This window comes from Leptonotus elevatus, chromosome 6, assembly GCF_054856555.1.
Source record: "Leptonotus elevatus isolate MCC_2025b chromosome 6, RoL_Lele_1.0, whole genome shotgun sequence".
NCBI classification, from domain to species: domain Eukaryota; kingdom Metazoa; phylum Chordata; class Actinopteri; order Syngnathiformes; family Syngnathidae; genus Leptonotus; species Leptonotus elevatus.
Window position 1 is genome coordinate 15,269,547 of NC_141244.1, and position 20,783 is coordinate 15,290,329.

Genomic DNA, 20,783 nt, shown 5'->3' on the forward strand with positions numbered 1-20,783 from the left:
TGTGAGGAATAAGCAGAAAATGGATAAACATTGAATAATATTGTGTATTGTGTATGCCTTGCCTTTATGTGCCTTTCAACCATAACATTTTGCTTCTCTTTATGCAATTACATCATGAAATAGATCTGATCGGTAGACAGATACTTTAATTAATCATGTTAGGGAAACCAAGACATGTTTAATTTGTTAGTATTTAGCTTTTATTGGTTTGGAGCTAATAACATAATTCGAACCTAATATATAACCCAAACACTGTGACAAGGAATATTTAACTTGCTGATTACACAATTTGAATAATTTATTACATAATTTTTCGATTTATTTTTGGAGGACGAAAACCTGTTATCTTTTCGTAAACACTATCGCAAAAACTGCTGGTGGCATTTTAAACACAATGCTTTCAGATTTGTACAAAGCTTTAGGATTAATAACTTCTGTATTAACACAATGTGGATATCAATAATTGTTATTCAAAAAGAAGGAATAAAGGGGAAGACAAGACATGAAACAGCTTAGGAAGATTTAATGTACATTTATTCTTACCACGTGGAACATATAGTATAAAGATTTCATACTGAATAAATGATATTCATTGAGCCAAAAAAGGGAAAAGGGGGAATTTACATGTCTTAGCTACATTGTCTGAAATACAAATATGAAGAATCCATGACTGAAGAAAAATTGTCAAATGTGTACTTCATCTAGTTTGTGTTGTACCAGGAAACAACAGGTTGACGCTGTGTCTGTTGCACTACAGAGCTGTGGGGAGACCACAGGAGTGGGTCTAATCAGCATGAAGTGGAGGTTGCAGTCAGCCCTCCATCCCTCACCAATAATATGTGTGAGAATAGTGACACAGACAGACACAGAAAGAAGTGTAATGTACAACATTAGATATATACACACCACAGCAAAGCTGTATTTGAAGTTGAAAACCAGTCCTAAGAGGTGATTTCTTTTCATAAGGGTATTCATACAATCAAGGGATAAGAGGAGGTAAGGGTGTTTTTCTTGATACTTTGGGGAAGAAAGCCATTTTCTGTTTAACACCAAACTATAATGACCTCCAACTCTCTAGTTGCGCTGCGTCGTCCGCTTCCGTGTGAGAAACAGAACGCTGTCACTCAAGAGCAGTACGGTACAGAAAATGTCCTACAATCTACTGCACACTGCACAGGCCTCCCCGGTGAAGGTGTCTATCGACAGCGTTTGGCTGCCTGTCGGGCTTGACTGGTGATAATCCAACTACAGCAACTAGAACCAGTAGGCCACTTTGTCAGTCTGCTTCACCTCTGACCCTCAACCAGTTACAAACTCATTGTGCCCTCCAGGAGAGAGCTTAGGGCACACTGCGTCTCCCAAACTCACTGTAAACGAGACAGCAACTTTGGTTACAGTTTTTGTTTTTCAGCTATTTATTTATTTATTTATCTTTATTAAAAAGTATTTTTTTCCCCCCCAAGTGCAGAACAGTTTCCCAACTGTGGCGGCGCTCTGCTCTCCAGTTGGCATTTATTTCGCAAGTAGTGTCACTTGGTGTGACTTCTCTCTGGTGTGTAATCCAGCACAGCTCTGTGATGACAGTCTCAGAGCAAGGATGCTCTGGGGAGGGCTCAGAGAATGGAATCTGAAGGTTTTCATAAATAAGAGTCACTTTTAAGCCAGGATACCAAGGAAGAAGGGGGAGGGGGGGGACACCACCCCCCGCCCCCCTCCCAGAAAAGAGGAGCCACGGCTCCCTACAGCTGTCAGGACTGGCCAATCAAAAAGAGTACATCACAGATAACATAAGAGACAAGAGAGTTCATGAGGGGAGACACCGAAAGGTCAAGGAGCCGGGACTCGTGTAGCGTGAACTCTGAGTGGTTCTCATCCACCTTGGCTAACGCGTGCAGTGCCCGGGCAGCCCGCCTCATCATGTCCGGGCTGGTGGGCTCGAAGTGCATCCCCTGTAGGTGTACAAAAGAACTCTGGCTCTGCTGGAACTGGGTGGCCGCCAGACTATCCTCCAGGAAGCCCAGCAAGTTGCCCACGCTGCCTTTCTGAACGGCGATGGCCCGGGCTGCCATGGCATCGCCCTGGGCCAGGTTGGCCAGCAGAACCACCGCCATCTCCCTGCAGACAGCCACCTTCCTCTCTCCGACCAGCCGCACCAGATTCCCGTAGAGCTTCTCCAATCGACTGAACGGCGGCGTGGCCAGGATGAGGTCCACGTTGTTGTCTTGGATGCTAAGCTTGCTCAGCGTCTCCAGGACCAGTCTCTGAGGGGACAAAGCGCTGTGTGGACCCAAGGTGGGGAAGGGGTCCTGGGCTTCCGCTGAAGGGCAGACCGCCCAGTGAAGAAGGCCATCCAACAGAGGAAGGCAGATGCTCTCAGGGTAGACGGATAAGTCGAGTTGGCCTGAGATGTTTGCCAAAGTGACCAGCGTGTTTTCCCTCAGGAGCTCCAAGCAGTCCCACCACCATTCGTCCCTCTGGCCCGTACCCTCTTCTGTATCCTCGTCTTTCTCGTAGGTGAGCGGGGCCTGTTTGCGTTCAGGGTGCCGGTGGTGAAGCAGTATGAGGCGCCCCAGTAGCAGCAGCAGCCCCGGATGTTTGGACATCTCATGGTCATTTCCTGGAACAAAAGAGAGGCTGCGGATGATGTTGGAGATGCAAACGCAGCGGCGAGCTAAGGAATCCTGCCAGTTTGCTAGTGAGACGAGTGGCCTCTCATCTTTACTGTGAGGCTCATCCTCCAGGATGGCGTTGACCTGATGCGTTAAAATACTAGCAATAGCAGGAACGGGTCTGTTATTCTCTTGGTGACTTTGCTCAGCCGTTTTGGCCTCAGATTTGTTCTCCTCCTCGTGAGTGAGGGCGGGGCTGTCCTCCGAGACGGTGCCTTTCCCCGAGGAGAACTCCTTTGACCTATCTTCATCCTCATTCTTTTTCTCCTTTTCTGTCGGCAAACTATAATCAAGGAATTCTTCGCGGATTCGCCTTTTCAGCACACTTTGGGGCACGGGTATTCGCTGTCGGCGTTCCAAAAAGTCTTTACGGGGTTCGAAGTGGGTCTGAATGTGCTCCGTTGAGTCTCCTCCCCCGGCACTCCAGTGACGCAATCCACTGTCAAACTCCTGCAGTTTGCCGTGATTGTTGGTCTGTGCAGAAACAAATGGATCTCTCTTCCGTACCACCTTTATAGGAAACTTATCAAACTTGCTGCCCTGCTTGGGTCTGTCCTGGGCCGAAGACGGCAATGAGTCAGTTTGGTCAGATGAAGATCCCTTGCATGGTCTGTCCTCATCCCGTCCTTCTCGTGACTCAGAACATTCCCTGTGCTCGTCCTCCTGTTTTATATGAGGTGGCCTTTCTGCATCTTGTTCCTCCTCATCCTCATCTTCATCCTCCAGATCGGCGTCTTCTGTATGTGGCTCCTTCTCTTCTATGCCATCCACGAGTTCTTTCAAGGCATCAGGATCAAGCAGCGTCCTCTGGCCGGGGTCCCCCACCTCGTATTCCCGCAGAATGCCAAAGATCTCAATGAGGCAACGTCTGAAATACTCGACCACCAACTCTAGCAGGCCAGGCAGCTAATGGGAAATAAGCATGACAAAATATTAGACATAATTACTTGTGGCATAAGTATGACAAATCATAAAAAGTCTTACCAGATTGAGATCAAATGTAGAAATACTGCCATCATCATAGAGAAGAATGTTGATTGTATCTAAAGCCCAGGTACTTTCAGCTAATAGACCGGATTTTAATGACATCATGACTCTCCAGGCTTCTGGGGTTCCTAAGTATTAAAAAAAAATATATACATAAATGCTATAAGGACATAACACTCCGAGATTCATTCGTCAGGATGCTGGACTTTGGGTAGAGGGCTAGCAATCATTCACACCTACCAACTTGTAGATCTCATTAAATTAAGGGAAGTCAACCCAAAACATTTATATGATGTTGTATACGCCACAACTAGTAGAAGTGCACCACTGATTAATATTGCGTTTGTGTAATAAGAAGTAAAGGTAAAGTCACCCCCCCCCCCAAAAAAATTCTTGACAACAATATGTTCTATGCAGCTGCACTAGTCTAAATTATTATGATTATGAGTTAAGCAGCAAAATCCAGCAGTATTTTTCAATATCAGAAGGCAGCCATTTTGCCACTTGCTTTCGAGTGAAAATGACATCACAGTTGCTCACGGCTCAGTTAACAAGCAATCACAGCTCAGCTTCAGAAAACGGGTAACATTACTATAGTAATCAGAATGTCATGATCGGACTAGTGAGGTCACATATTATTGTCAAGAAATGTTTAAGGTCGACTTCCCCCTTTAAGTAGCAAAATCCAACTGTTTTTATGCCTCTCGGGGCGGCCATTTTACCCATGTGCTGTCAACTGAAAATGACATCACAGTTTCTCACGGCTCAGGTAACAACCAGTCACGGCTCAGCTTACGAACATCAAATGACCAAACTCAGAAACTAGCTGAGCCGTGATTGGTCGCTACCTGAGCAACTGTGATGCCATTTTCAGTCGACAGCTCGTGGCACAATGGCCCGCCCCCTGAGATGGGTAAAAACGAGTGGATCTTGCTGCTTTATTCACATTCCACAAACACAATTAATCAGAATAGTGTGTTTTGACTCGTGGGGCTGGATAGAACATATTATTGTAGAGATTTTTTTGTGGTTGACTACACACACACACACACACACACACACACACACACACACACACACACACACACACACACACACACACACACACACACACACACACACACACACACACACACACACACACACACACACACACACACACAGAGAACGCATGCAAACTACACACCAAAAAACAGAAGAGAAATAACCTTCCGGGGAGTCTTACCGATATCTTTCATGGTGAGTCTGCGACGTGGTTTCAGAACAGGATGGGAAGCTTCGACAGAGCCCATGGGGAAAGGCATGTCTCGTCTTATTAAAGGTGACTGCGCTGTAGAGGGCACTATATGTGACGCAGGCACAGGAGGGCCGGCCTTTTGCATTTTCATCACTCCGTGCATGTAGGGGGATTTACTTGGCGATGTCCTACTCTCCATAGGGCGGGGCATGGAGGCTGGGCTGGATACTTGTGGAATGTGGTTCTGCACGCCCTGGGGGGGCTGGTAGTTGGACTGCACAGAACGAGGCATTGGTTGACCTGGCCCTGCAGGGCCATAGGGAGGTTGCCGTGGGCCCATCTGACCACCCCACTGGCCGTCATGATTCATGCGCTGTTCTGATGACATCAACTCTTCTGAGCGGTTCATGCCAGGGTACCCCGGACCCTGCGGCGGGCCCCCGGGGCCACCCTGCCTGCCATGGTAGTTCTGATAGTTCATATCTCGTGGTCCCTGCCACATACTCCCTTGAGGGCCTTCTGGGCCTGGCTGCATCATCTGAGGGGGCATGGCGGGCTGAGAATTGGGCCCGGTCGCTCCCTGCATTCGTTCACGGCCGAAGGGAAATGGAAACTGATTGCCTGGGCCAGGAGGACGGCGGTCAGAGCCCGGGTAAGGTCCGCTGCCGCTGTATTGATTGTACGGCTCTTGCGGTCCCGAAGAGGGTGCCGGGACACCGCCTTGCTGTTGTTGCTGTGGGGGTGGTTGCCCCCCTGGGAAAGGCCCACTGTACTCGGACTCGTGACGTTTTGAAGGAGGGTAGCCTCCTTCCACAGGACGCTTGTAGCCCTACACATGGAAGGAGACGAGTACGATTTGACACCATTCTTGTACAAATTGAGCATTTAGAAACAAGAGCATGGAGACACACGTACAACCTCTCTCTGAATTTTTTTTAAGGTTTGATTTCAGTGTAGTGAGAGATGTTTGTTGGCATAGCATAGTTAGATTGTTACCTGCTGTTGATGTGGGTACATTCCAGGCTGCTGATTAGGGTATGAGCCAGTAGGGGGCGTTCCCTGTCCAGGATACTGATTACCATAGGAATCATGTCTGCAAAATGTTATATTGCAACATCAGCTTGGCCAAATATCAGACATTGCTAGTTAAAAAAAATAATTAGTACAAACTATACACAGTCTTATGTTTTTCTTTTTTAAGACAAAGGTATTCGTTTCGACGCCAAAACTAGTCAAGGTAAACGAAACCTTTTGTCTTAAAAAAGAAAAACCAAAGACTGTATAGATTTGAAGACAAGATGAACCTTTTTAACCACAAAGTATACCATTATGTCAATATGCAATTTCACTGACAATGCATATTAATTTAATGATGCTGGTACAAAACGTTTTCAATAAAGAACTGTCATTTAACATTTTTTAAATGTCTAACTCGGACAATGCATTCATTTTACATAAAAGACTAGATGCATAATGATATTAATAATGGATCGGATTTATATGGCGCTTTTTTGGACACTCAAAGACGCTTCACAATGGATACATTATTCGTGCGCTCACACATTCACACTAACTATTGTTATGTCACAAAGATTAAAAATATAATGTTATTATATTTACAACCACGTATGAAAAGTTATTTTAGATTTGTTGTAAATTGCTTAAAAAAACTCTTTCACTTTCCAAGCTGTTATAGGGCCAGTTGTAGTGCATTTTGGAATCCTCTCAGACTCGTCTTGAGGTTCGTATGTCATATTACATTTTTGTCATATGTCGATATATAGTTCTTTAGTTGGTATTTTACAATGGAAACCTAAGACATCTTTATTTCTTTTAACTTGATTTTACCCAACATTTGTGTTTGAGTATTAAAGCAAGCAAAATCTTATTACCTTTCAAAGGTAATAAAATTATGGCCCACCGCTCAGAGTGATGCGGCCAAACAACTGAAATGGACAAATGCGGAGAAGAAGAAAAAAAAAAAACTCAGACGCACCCACTAGGCAACTGGCCCTCGCACATAAACCAATTTGCTGCAATGGAAAACCTACACTCCTGGTTTTCTTATTAGGAATGTTTTGGGAGACAGATGTACAGTATGCACTGTATATCTTTTAATTGGACCACAAACAACAATGGCGCATTTGTCAAGACTCAATCGGATTGCCCTGGCTGCTGTAGCTATAACATGACAATACAAATACATGAAAAATAAAAGAGATGGTGGATATTTGAGAGGCCGTTAACAATGACTGCCTCATTTACTGACTGTAGTCATTCCGTGACAGACTCTCCACGCTTCGCTTTTTTTCCGGCTACAGGTACTACATACGAAATAAAAAATGTTAACAGGCCATTCCATCAGCAACAAACATTGCAGGTGCATTGCATCGCAGCAAAACTAGTGGCAAACGTTGGGCCACTCATGAAAACTAGTTGCAGAAATCTGCACACTGTATGACCGTTTATTCCCGTTGAGAGGTGTTGCTCTGTGTCCGGTGAGCTTAAGCGACACCATATGCACAGCTATCATCATGTCACACGCTTGGTGACTCTGGCATGCAAGTGAGTAAAACATAACTACGGATCGTTTACGTTCCCAACAAGCATCAAGCATGTAAAAACATGTTTGCTTACATTGACAATTGCTAGCTATGCGGATTTTCTTAGAAACCATAGCTATGGCATTTAAAGATTTTTCTCAAAATGTTCACTTATTTCTACAGCCTTTACATATACATATATATATATATATATATATATATATATATATTTTTTTTTATTTTTTTTTAAATCAGCCCTCATGATGATTATTTTGTCATTTTATGCTACATTGAATAAAAGTGGGAAACAAAAGACGGTTACTTCAATTTGCACATAGTCTTGTTTTAATTGGTGGTGTTATTTTCAACCTATCCAGACGGTTATATCCGGTAAAGCACAGCCCATTTTATATCCTAAGACTGCAGTCCAAATTAAATGGTGTCAAAGCCACACAGGCAATGTTTACCCATCGCTTGAAAGTCCTCAATCTGATTAAATCAAGTTGATGAGTTTTCCATTATTTTTTAAACATGAACTAAAGAATATTTTGAGAACATCTAGCTTATTTAACTTTATGCCGCAAACTGACTGCTTCTCTAACATCTTCTCTATCACCTACCAATATTTTCTTATTTTTTAAAAGAGCCTAACTGGAATGCATGCATTACTGTTTTCTTAATCTTCTAGTTCATTTGATTAATTAATTGCATACCATGCAAGTGGTGGCTGTCTTTTTATAAATTATTTATTAAACATTACATTTTTATGCCAGCAAACGGCAGTAGTCAGTTAAAGTCCACAGAGAATTGCAAAAAGCAAGTCAAAAGACGAGACCTGTGTAAAAAATTTAGGCTAATAAATAAACAAAGATTTGTCAAGTGGATGAATAATGTGTGCCATACAAAGCAACAATAGTTTCTTTAACTTAATATTGATATGCCCCTTTCCTCAAAATATAGAACTCCACTGTTAAATAAAGATGACTACTTTTCTTGAAAGTATACACTTGATTCTCCTAAAATTTTTACTTTACTCAAGGGGTCGTATGATTTTTTTTTCAGTGTGGCTGTAGCCTAATATTCCTTTGCCCTGGATGAGACCAAACTGGACCCATTGATAAGAATAAATTTGGGATAAATATGTCATACAAAATTCAAAAGTACTGATTGAGAGATAAAGAGATTGCGTTAACCAACCGGGATTGCTGTAGTGGGAAGCGATTTGGCGAATACATCCCAGTGTCGGCATTGGCAGGCATCATAGAGTTTGGCTGAGGAGTACCAGATCCCATGTTGCCTTCTGGGCCCATTCCTGGCTCAGATCTGGGAAAGAACATAATCACCATTAAACACTGGAATTTTTGAGGACGGATGGATGGATATTCAGGTCCTCTTTTTTGTATAGTGGATAACATAAAATGACCACACCTTAATAGGTTCCATTGCCCCCCCAAAAAATCTACACAAGTTCTAATAAAACACTATTCTATTTTGTTAATTAAAATCTATAGTTGAAAAAAACGGTCTCCACATTTTATCAAAGCAGTATAATGACTCAAGGGGTAATTAAAACAAATGAGTGGGACGAAAGCAAATCCCTTTGTCAATTTAAGATTGCGTATTAATTACATATCTTTTCCCTGACCCACAAAGGAAATTAGCCTCTAGTTATTATTAAGTGGGTTTAATGACCTTTAAAATTCTTAATACCATTCAGTTTTTCTTACCTCCTATCATAGCCTGGTCCATAAGGATACTGTTGTCTAGGCCCTATTGGCATAGTGCCCATGGCCCCGGGTGGTCCTCGGTTGAATGGTGGCTGCTGCTGTTGCTGTTGTGGCGGTTGCTGCTGATGGTCGCCCACCCCGCTGCTCGGGCCCTGGTTAGCAGGCAGAAACTGCTCCCCCACTGAAGATGTATTCACAAATAAAGACCATTTAGTGGAAATTAACCGAGCAGTTGTAATTAGGAAAGCATTTTATGACCTATTGAATGTGCCCACCTTTTCTCATGTTGCTAAAGGCGTCCTTATTGGGTTCGTAGGGGCCCATGCGCCCTTGCATGTCTGGGGTGCTCATGCCAGACTGATAGGCAGAGTTGGGTGTCATGTTTTTACGTGGGTAAGCAGGGTCGCTTCCATCAGAAAAGGGGTCCTGGACGTTAACACTGCTTCTAAAGGGAGGGGTTCAAAGATGATCGAAACATTTATAACCAATTTAAATATCATCTTTGTAATAATGTTGTGAAAAGTCACCTGGAACCAGGTGGCAAGGGGGGCATCTGGCTATGAGGAGTGGAGGCTGGGGTTGGAGGTTTTAAATCTCCACCCTCAGCCATGGAGCTGCTGGTCGACTGGGGAGTCTGAGGGCCCTGCAGAGAGCCTGACCCAGCTGTGGAGCAGAGGGACGCTTCAGTTTGAAAGTAGAGAAGCAGACAGATACGGCACATCAATTTAATGGCATGGAAATAAAAGGCAATTGGTTTGTTTTTAGGAAGGAAATGCATGAGTGTTGCTCTAACCTGGCGAAGGGGGCTGGACCTTTGCGGTTTGGTTCTTCTTGTTATCTGTTAAAATCTCAGGAGGAGGGTCTTCGCCACGCTCGATTTTACACTCAAAGGCGTACAAACACTGGACGTACTGTTTTTTCAGAGAGCTGGCAGCACTGCTAGATGTACCCACATTCAAGGATGTGGCCAAATCTCGCCATTTCTTGTTTTTACTCACCTGAGACACACATAACCATGTGTTATCATTCGATAGAAAATCCACAGGGAATTTCATTCAAATGGGAAAGATGCATACTCAGCATTACCTGTGCCATGCTTCCGATTTCTTTTACTGATATATACAGCCGGAAGAGGTCAAGGGGTTTGCGTCCCACGGCAGGCAAGTTGGTCATGGTCATAGCTTTCTCCTCAATGAAAGCCAAATAACGATCCACCCACATCTTTCTTTCAGGTTCTGGTCCCAACTCGTATAGACGCGTTATAGGTTCATTGGTCGTCGTAGAGGAATTTGATTTCTGTTTTGGTGGAGAGAAGCGGAAATCCTGCTTATCGCATTTGTTTTCAAAAACGCAATTAAACCAACGCAACTCTGAGTTTACCTTTGATTTGGGCTCTGGCTTGGGTGTTCCGCTTCCATCTACTTTGTTATTCATTTTATTGTTCATTTCTGGACTGGGAGCCATACCTGGGCACATTTAAGTTAAACAATCATCAATTGATTGGGTTTTAAATAAACAAAAGGCTCAAGTAATCAAAGTACAGCTAATCTGTAAAATGTACCGCTTGAGTTGTTGGCCATGTTTGGCCCCATGGGGTAGGGCGATCCACCTTGGGTGTTCATCATTCCAGGCATGTTGTTCATAGGAGGACCATAAGGTGGGCCAGAGCCCATCATGCCTGGAGGCATGTTAGGATAACCAGACATCCTGGATGTGGAAGAACAATCTGAGTGTCTAGTAATGGAATAACTGTTGAAAGTAAAATAAGTCGGCTAGAGAAAGTATCAACCAACCTGTTGTGTAATGAGTTCGAGGCGGGGTGTTGCATGGCTGCAGGATCCTGGGGTTTTCTGTTCATGCCAGGAGGGGGACACATCGCTGAGCTAACCTGGGATGGCATGTTGCCCATGTTAGGGCCCATGTTGGGACCCATGCCGGGGCCATAAGGACGCGCTCCCATTTGATTTGGTGGCATCCTTCCTGGGGGCATGCCAGCATACGGTTGTCCCCCACCTTGACCTGACATTGGACCCATGCCTGGCCCAGGGTAGTTGGCATTGGGCACGTTAACATAGCCAGGTTGGCGAGGATAACCTAAAGCAAATTTGACAAAACAGATCAGAAATCATTTGAATTAGACCTTGAACAAAATCCGTTAACGCTACAAATAATTATTTTTGCTTTGTGAGGCACACTTTTCTCTCTATAGTGCGCTAACAGTGAGAGCTACGTTCCCCGAGCAACAAGCCTTCGTCACAGTCTGAGCTCTACTGACAGGAGGCTCTGCTACGTCAGCTGACTTTCTGCTTCACAGCTATTAATAGCAGCAACAGAGTTAGAGGGAGGGGGCAGCAATAGCTTGCTATGCTGTGCCTGTGTGCTGGAGGGATGGAGCGCCTATGGGCTTTTCTAAAGAGAAATGGCTACATAAACTTCAAAATGCTACTTAATTGTGTCAGGGCAAACATGTAATGTTTATAAACAACCAACGTGATAAAAAAAAAAAGGAGGGGTGGGGGTCTGTTTAAAAAAAAAAAGGGAATCAAATACATACCTTGGGGCCCATATTGTCCCCCCTGTTGTCCATATCCACCCATGGAGTTATTTTGTTGATATGGACTCATCCCGGGATGCAGTTGTCCCCCTGAGGACTGGCGTGGTGACAATGCAGAGGCTGACTGTGGGGAACCATAAGGGGGCATCTGAGGGTTTCTCTGCATAAACCCTAAAGTGGTGTGAAAGAAGAGACGGGGCTGGTTCAGAAAAAGCTAAGGTAAACACAATGATACTCCATGATGCACAGTGTACCTCGGTCCGGAGCCAGAGGAGACTGGCTCATGCCAGGGTGAAGGCTACCATCTGACTGCACGCTTGATGGTCTTGGAGGCATCTGGTTGCCTGGAAAATAATAGTGACGTTAGGTCAGCATGCGTTTAAACAAAATTAATATCATGACTTGGTTAACTATTAATGTGACTGAAAGTTGAGCTTTAACTAACATGACGCCCACAACCTGGCAAAATGTGAAGAAGAAAAAAAGCCACCTCCATGTACTTAACACCATGTCTACATTTACTACAAGGTCTTTCTAATTTACAAGAAAACATGCCAGGCACAAACACAGATACAAAACAAGAGCGAGAAAAAAATGCATAATCCAAACATGATCAATAAGTCAAGGAATGGTGTTTCTATCATTACATCTTTCCCTACAGCTATCAAAACAATTTATCACAGGTTTGGTTTTTAGATCTGAAGAAAACAGCCCACCTGGCATGTTGGCAGGTGACAGCGGTCCAGTGCGAGGTGTACTTGCCCCGGCCGGAGATCCGGCCGGGGAAGGCGATGGCCCTCGGATGCCCGGCACGTGGGGAGACGTGTGAGGTGAGAAGGGCGATTGAGCCGGGTTGCTCTGCTCGCCCTGACTGCTCGAAACACCCGGCGTGCTTACTCCGGGACTCAGGGCACCGTCTGTACCAGTAGGCAGGTCGTCAATGGACCCCGACAGGTCCTGAAAGTGTGCGAGGGAGAACAGAGTCATTAGAGTACACTCTGATTATAAACCCTTTAAGTCTGCCTCTCTTCTTAGAAACACAAGTACTACATTCTTACACTCACTAGCCACAACTTTAGGTAAAACTGGACTCATGAACTCTGATACAAGAGCTCTATTGAATTACACGCCATTATAATTAGAGCCGTTTCTCATATTTTGGTTACTTATCTTTTTATTGTACTATGGATGTTTTAATTGTTCAGCACCTTGAGTTGCATTTTTTTAACAGTGAACTTAACACGTCTTCGATTGTTTAACAATAAAATATGAATAAAACATTATTAAATAAATGGTACTTAATTTATATAGCACTTCCCCACCTTACAAGGCCCTCAAAGCACTTTACATTCGACTACTCATTCACCAACGCAGCATCAGGAGCAACTGGGGGTTCAGTATCTTGCTCAAGAATACTTCGATGCCGTCTTAATGGCATGGGATTGAACTCACAACCTCTGGGTTGTGAGACAACCACTCTACCGCTGATCCACGCCGCTCAGAAAAATAACAGGCACATTTAACTGTAACACTTAGCACTCTCAGAAGTCTTTGCGGCAGAGCGCTTCCAAACAAGTGGGCGGAGCTTACTGTGATTAACTCTGTAGAGTTGGCGTAACACTAAATTAATACATTCTGAATAACTCAACTCTGTCAAATAACTCCAACACTGATCTCCATTTAAATTTAAACAGTCTTAAAAATATGGATGATGAAAGCAACTCTGAAACATTTACAGGATTTTTTTTTACATTGGTGAAATTATTACATGATTGGGTTTTATTAAAATTTGGATTGGGTTGAGTGCAAATTTAATTTTTTCATTTACAGCCGTTAATATTTTCTATTTTTTATGTATTTTCAAGATATTATTACATTATAGTCCACTAATTTGCCCCTGCATCTTTTGAGTGGCCAAATGTAAAGGATGTAATCAAGGTTTGAAGGGAAAAATCTGTGATGTAAAATTTACTGCATGCCATAAACTGATGAATTGGGAATAATAGTTTAAGAACACACACAGAAGCCAAATATTTTACACATGGGAAAAGCGAAATGAGGGGGAAAAAATTGTAGCATTGATGCATACATGACTGACCGGAAGGCTGGAGGGACGACCCTGACTGTCCTCTGGACCACCTTTTTGCTGCGAAGATGGTGGAGCATTGGACTGAAATGAGTCTTGGGGAAGCTCCTTAAAAAAACAACAACATCACATTCTCTGATGTACATGTTTGTGAACTAAACAAACATTACCACTATGATTCCCATCTGAGGGCCGCACCTGTTGTTGCGCAGGAGGAAAGCGTTGATAAGGTGACTGCTGTGCTTGCTGCTGCTGAGGGTTCTGCGGGTATGCTCCAGACTGGCCCTGCGTGTGCTGGGGTGTCTGCGACGGTTGTTGTTGCTGCTGCTGCGAGGGGGGCTGCTGGGGTGGCTGCGCGGATGCCGGATAGTTGGTCTGTCCCTGTGATCCTGGGGGCGCCTGGGAACTCGGCTGCTGGGGAGACTGACCGGCTTGTCCTTGTTGCTGGTACGGAGACTGGCCGGGCTGTGGGGCCGACGCTTGGGAATACGGTGGCTGAGACTGTGAGGGACCTTGAGGTGGAACCTGGGATTGTGGGGGGATATGAGGCTGCTGATAAGGGGATCCTCCTTGGGTGTGTGGTGCCGACGGTGGCGGCTGATGGGGTTGCCCCGGGTAAGGTGCTTGACCTCCTGGTTGTCCAGGTTGGGGCTGAGAGTAGGGTGTTTGATGCTGGCTTGGGTGAGGACCCTGACCAGGCTGACCATAAAATGGGCCCTGGCCCTGTGAGGCATAACCTCCTGGTCCCTGCTGTCCATAGGACCCCATCTAGCACACAAGAAACATTGTGAGTGCAACTTAAAAAAATTAAATGAATTAACATGAAGAGCTTGAATGCAAGAGTATACCTGCGGAGCATAGGGCATGCCGCCCATGCCTCCAGGAGTTCGGCCTTGCATGCCAACTGGGTATCGTTGAGGACCTGGGGGGCCATATCCCTGGCCAGGGTATCCAGGGCCCTGCTGCCCTGTGGGAGGTCCTTGCTGTGACTGCTGACTGTAGGGGCTACTGGCGCCGAATGGTTGCCCTCTCATTTTCGCCATTGGGTCCATGGAACCAGGCGGCTACAAGACGGAAGAATGGAAATAAGTCAGCAAAAATATGAAATTCGGCACATTTGAGTAAGAGGCATTGTTGTTGCCTATATGGAACCAAGTGGGAAATCTCGCAGCATACCGCCAAAAAAAAACATATGAATGCTGAAATGATGATCTGATTTCATTTTACCCAGGAATTGTGTGAAATCTGGGCTTGTGTAACTGAACACAAAGCTATTACACTAGCAGAAAACTGACTTAATCTGTTGTATGGATGGCAACAGGTTTATTGAACTTTCTGCCATTGAATAGAAGACCATTTAAGTCTTCTGCAAAAACTAAGTAGATCTCAATAGTGTGCCACGGACTGCACAGAAAAGAAATTGAATTAATAAAATATGTAGAACTCATATTTTTTTAATAATTTTTAAGTACCCCCCCCCCAACACCACCATAATTTCACAAGTAAACAATGCTAATAGAGGGAGGTTTGCCCAATTACAAACGTTTCCCAGCTGTGCTCCTGTTTTGAGCCTTGTCCAAGTTTTTTTTTTAACCCTCCTAAAGCAGTTTGGCTTGTGTATGGCTTAAAATTAAGGAAGTGCTTTGAAAACATGGCGGGAGTGAAAAGGGAACACGCACAGACTTACTCCAGATTTGATAACAATAATATTTCGATACATGTTCATCTTATTTGGTTGTTTAGAATGCAACAACTTCCCTCCAACACGGCCATCGTATTACATTACCGCAAGAGAATTCCCAAATGTACTGGAGTAAAAGCCTCATCAGCTTAACAAATGGTATGCCTTGCGTGACATTTTGCAGATGCAGCATGATGAATTGAAATAAATAAAGGCAGCACATGGCTAATCTGCATAAGACGAACTCCCTTGGTGGGCTGCTTTCTGATTGGCTTAAGGGGGGGCACTGGGGGGGAATTCTTTGGAGTCAAACTTGTGTGGCATGCCAACCAGACACAGCAGCTACATGCACACATCTTTGTAGGCGGAGCTAGCCTAAAATGCATCTTGTTTTTTGTCAAGCATAAACTAAGTATTTAAAAACATGTATGCAAATATATAATATACCCTTATTGTATTACATATAATATGTGAAACGGGAAGAACCCTTATAACGCACATACAATTTCTAACACAAAGTAAAGAAGATTGAATCAACTGCATTGTTAGAACTAGCAATTTTTGCTTAGATGCAAACAAAACAGTAGTCAAGATCAAACATACATAATACTGTACAGTGTACACAATAGTGTTCAAATGTTTGGGGTCACTTAGAAATGTCCTTTTTTTTTAAGAAAGAAAAAGAGTTGTTTTTTTCTCTCCAATGAAGATCCCATTCAATTAACCATAAGCATTGTCTAGTTACCACGTTGTGCCCACGGGCATCAGGTAGCCCCAAGGGCCAAATGAGTAGCCGCAGGTCTGTTCTAAAAATAGCTTACTACTAGTGACGTCGTGATTTTCAAGGAATTATGTAGATTGTGATCATTTGTGGGCGAGATATACAGAAATAAAAATGCTGTGTATTGTGCATGCTTCCTAATTATTGCAGGAATAATTAACATGACTGCCTTCACATAAATGAATATCACAATAACATTAATGTGATCATATTTGTTATTTCAGAAGCTCTAAATTTTAAAAACATTGGTGACCCCTGGTGTAGACATTGTTAGTGTGTGTATTTGCTTTTTATTTTAGGACATTTCTAAGTGACACCTAAACTTTTGGAAAAGTAGTATACTGTAAATATACAAGACAGTGTTTCATGGAAAAGTGAAAATGTCTGGCTGACACCAGCTGAACATATTGTAAAGCAGAAATGTCAAAAATCCTTACACTCAAGTCGAAGTACATATACTTGTGTTTAAAAAAAAAAGTCATATAGACTGAGATTTACTGAGGGTATTTTAAATAGCAAAAAGTACAAATTAATATTTCCATAAACTACATATAATAGCTATTTTGGTAGCTTGCTATGCTGGCTCAAGCTTTGGTTATCAAAACAATGTGTTAATATTGAAAAAATACACCTGATTTTAATGTGTTTTTTGTTAGATTAGAAAGACAATGTCAGACGTTGGTGTTTAGTTGTAAACCATACATAGGGAATATCTTGCTTCACATCCCTCCGTAACACTAATGTGCCTGTTTTCTCTCCATTAGGCCCAAGATCTCAATTAACTTTGGTTAACTTTACCTCTCTCTTTACATTGTGTCACCATGTGCGCAGGTTGAAAAAGTAACAAGCATGTCTTGACAAAGTCAAGGTTATAAAAATACATATATTTGTTTTATGTGGGGATAATCTACTTAAGTACAGTAACAAAGTATATACAATTCATAATGGTCCATCACCCATTGTGGTACAAAATATAAGCAATTCGAGATTCCGGGGGTCTCACATATAATTAACACTTGAGTATGTAGTTAATAATTTAAAAACACATAGCATCAATGATGAGAGACAGCATTTTGGAGTGTTTGGTGAGAAAAGCGGTAGCCAAAAGGGACAGGCAAGTAATACCTCTGGTGACCCCCAGATGATTCAACGCTGCTCTTATCAGCAACTGTTGCCTCGCATCATCACATGCAATTATAAATGGCCATGAGCTGCCGCTGAGGAGCCAATCAGATCGGAGCTAGCATGTCAACCCGAGACCAACTATCTCCTGGCTTTGACAGCACGATTTTACCTCCACAATTCAAATCCCTGTTGCACGCTGCAATCTTGCAGCAGCCTTGCAGCGACTTGCTTCATGTGGCCCGAGCCTTGTGACCGTTTACGGGCAACAACAAGCATGTGGAAGTCCGCATCTCTGCCGCACTCAGATAGGCGGTCACGTTGCAAACATTTACGTCATTTTAGTGACATGTTATAACTACGTTTAAGTTGGTTTTCTTTGAAGCTGGAAAAGCAAGAGGACAATTATCTAACAGCGAGGTTGATTCGGAGTGTACAGCATTCCTTCCGTCATAGCAACCAAAATAATACGGGAAATTAGCAAGTCTAGATTCTACAAACGGCTTGAAGCAACTTTAACAATGAGTTACAAGTATGTATATCGAAATCTTGTGATCAAATCGCACAAACTGTGTGTTTTGTTAACACTTAGCTCGGTGTGCGTGGCAATGCTTAAGGGCTTGAAACGAACCGTTGCCCCTTCGATGTGGATTCGAGCTGTTCTCAAAGTCGGGCCTTCGTGGCTCCACAAAAGTCCTCAACGTTGTATACTTTCGACGACTTCCCTCGTCATCACGCCACGCTGTCGTGCCGATTTAGATCGCCCGAACCGACGGGAAAACGAGTGTTTTACGGGCTGCTATGAGGGGAAAACACACACGAGAGGCAGCCATTTTAGAGTCTTAACGAACTAGTGTAGCAGACAATGGCTGGCCTACTACGTTGTGAACTAGTTAGGAGGAGGGAAGGAGACGCGGAAAAAAACGCCATGGCGTTCGTGTTGTAGTGTGATTTTACCTGGCTTCTAGCTAGCGGCTGCCCGGCGCTTCCCGGGCTCATAGGCGACGGGTGATGGCTTCTTTGTTGCCAAGCCGGATTGCTGCCTCCATACTGACCGCTAGCGCCCATGTCTGCTGCTCCCTTGCTAGCTCCCTCCTGGCTAGTGTAGTCACTAGACGGGTAGCTGGGATAAGCCCGTGTGGAGCTCGGGGACGTCAGGAGCTTATTGAGCGTCGGCGTGGATGTAGGCTGCGGGTTTCCGATGTTATATCTCTGGTTATTGTACGATCCAGCCATGGCTGTGGGTCCTCCCGCTGGTGCTTGCTGCTTAGCTGGCTGCCCCCCAGCTGTCGGCGCTTGGCTACTGCGAGGCGAGTTCATAGCGTACGCCTGGCCCGGGTACGGAGTCCTGTTCGGGAACGGGCTGTAATTGTTAAACTGGTGGTTCGAAAAGTCATGCGAATTGGGTTGGTAAGGGTCCATGATGTTGCCGGGCTGTACGGCCGGACCCGCAGCAGCTGCCATGCCAGGGCTTTGTTGTCCGCCATGTTGATGAAAAGGGGCCCGACCGTAGTGCTGACTGTATCCGTACGACGGTGGAGGCAAAGCGGGGTTGTGGTGGTGCACCATACCCGGGTGATTGTTTCCCTCCGGTCCAGCGGTGTCATTCTGGTTATTATTGTTAGCTCTGGGCGGGTTCCCATTCCCGTTCTTCATCTCAGGCTCCCCTCCTCCTCCTGCATTTCCAGCGTCGGCGCCGTCCTGCAGATCACCCCGGCCCGGCGATTCGCCTTCCAACCCGGGCTGCTTTTTCTCGGACTGCTTCTCCCCCGGTACCGTGTCCTCCTTGGGCTCTCGATCCGGTTTTTTGAGCTCGGAAGGCGGGCTTGTGTTCAGAGTGGCGGCGCTGGCGACCTGAGCGGCCATGATATACCCCCCACCTCTCTCCCTCTTTCGGCGAGTCAGTCACAATCAAAAGCTAGCATGGAACATGAATAATTGTTTAGAACCATTTATCCCGGTGCCGATTCATCCCCACCCGCGAACCGGACCGAATCCGGCTGCCACCACTTGGTTCCGGTTCCGTCAGTGGTTAGAGAGATGACTGGCGCTCCATACAATGCGTAAAAAACCGAGAGAAATTGTTGTGGGAGTTGTGTTACTGAGCCCGGGTAGAGGCAGGGAGCGAGCCCAACCAACACGAGGCTTCGTTAGATACAGCCATTTTACTGAGCCTTGTGGGGGGACGCAAAACCTGGACCGGATCGCTCCCTGCAAACAAGGATGGACCGGATCTCTGGCGTCCTCATTGTCTTTTCTCTAATACTATATAACTCGAATATATTACATTACACTTTACACGAGTAGACTATTTATAGTCCATACAAGTTGCGTTCAATTATAAATAGATCACACATTCTCAGCATTAGTGAAATAGTGTAAATAGTCCGTGAAGTCTTTTCACAACGTGTTTCAATACATGCTGTCTTTCCCCTCAATTACCACATGAATATAAATGTTTTTATGTTTTTTGTTGTTTATTTTACCGCGCAGGGTTTTTTGTTTTTGCTGTATTAATGCAACCCACACAGCAGGAGGAAGCCTTGCAGCATTAGAGACTAGCAATGCACATTCCCTCTTTTCCCTCCCTCCTCCCCTCAGTCTCTCAGTGCTGTGCAGTGTGGGGGATGGGAGCAGGCAAGGCTGCAGCTCTCTGCCTCTCTCTCACCCCAATAACATTGAACCAACAGTCAGCCAGACCTTATCTAGCAGCCTGGGTGAAAGGGTTTGAGGGGAGGTGTTAGTGCAAGCGTGGACAGTTTCAAAAAAGTACAGAAAAACAGACAACACTCGGTGGGTTTTTGCCTGCTTATCCTCAGTGAAAGCAAAGACTGTGGCATCCATGAAACGCAGAGAGAGCAGCAGGGGAGGGGTGTGATGAGAAGTGTGTGCGTGTGCAGAAGACTGCTTGCTGCTGATTAAACGGATGAAATGCACGAACGTATCGAACTCCATTCTTTTATTTTATTTTGTATTAATAAACAAGTGATAACAATTTCATTTGTTACTTCGCAACTCTCCCTCTTTTTCATAGACACACATCTTCCTGTAGGGGGCTTAAGGGAAAGGGGGCATAAGGCAGGAGGTGCCAATGAGTTGATCACATGTGCAAACATCGGAACACAATTTAACATTGTGCCTGACACACCCCCTCAATGCATGGATGACTGCAGGAGAACGTTGCGGTGTCATTTCAGGAATTATTTAGCTCCACTTTGATGACACATCAAATGTGTATGGCTGATGCTTATTTATTTATTTATTTATTTAGTAAAGTGTGAGATGTGAAATGTAAAGTATTCGAAGGAGTGGGTGTTAAAATACGATTACAACAGTAGTGGTGGAAATAGTAAAAGGAGAGTTTGAGGGTCTTCCATCCCAAAGAGCAGACACAGG

At 44.4% G+C, this 20,783-nt stretch overlaps 1 protein-coding gene across 6 annotated transcripts; it reads right to left on the reverse strand.

Annotated features, from left to right (window-relative positions):
- Positions 1–506: 506 nt before the first annotated feature.
- On the reverse strand, positions 507–19,548 carry arid1aa (AT-rich interaction domain 1Aa). 6 transcript variants are annotated; one of them, XM_086077846.1, is made up of 20 exons: positions 18,345–19,548; positions 14,652–14,867; positions 14,002–14,571; positions 13,816–13,911; positions 12,434–12,674; positions 11,972–12,061; positions 11,718–11,888; positions 10,957–11,257; positions 10,725–10,870; positions 10,544–10,629; positions 10,250–10,459; positions 9,957–10,161; positions 9,691–9,826; positions 9,439–9,608; positions 9,164–9,344; positions 8,634–8,759; positions 5,890–5,986; positions 4,882–5,722; positions 3,654–3,784; positions 507–3,575 (listed from the first exon to the last, which is right to left on the reverse strand). In XM_086077846.1, the coding sequence occupies exons 1-20, from the start codon at positions 19,251–19,253 to the stop codon at positions 1,749–1,751; spliced, it is 6,750 nt and encodes a 2,249-aa protein (XP_085933972.1). In that variant the 5' UTR covers positions 19,254–19,548; the 3' UTR covers positions 507–1,748. The 6 variants fall into 6 exon arrangements, with proteins under 6 accessions (XP_085933972.1, XP_085933969.1, XP_085933971.1 ...); XM_086077843.1 differs by having other exon boundaries at positions 9,691–9,844; XM_086077845.1 differs by having other exon boundaries at positions 9,439–9,605; positions 13,807–13,911.
- Between the last annotated feature and the right edge of the window lie 1,235 nt (positions 19,549–20,783).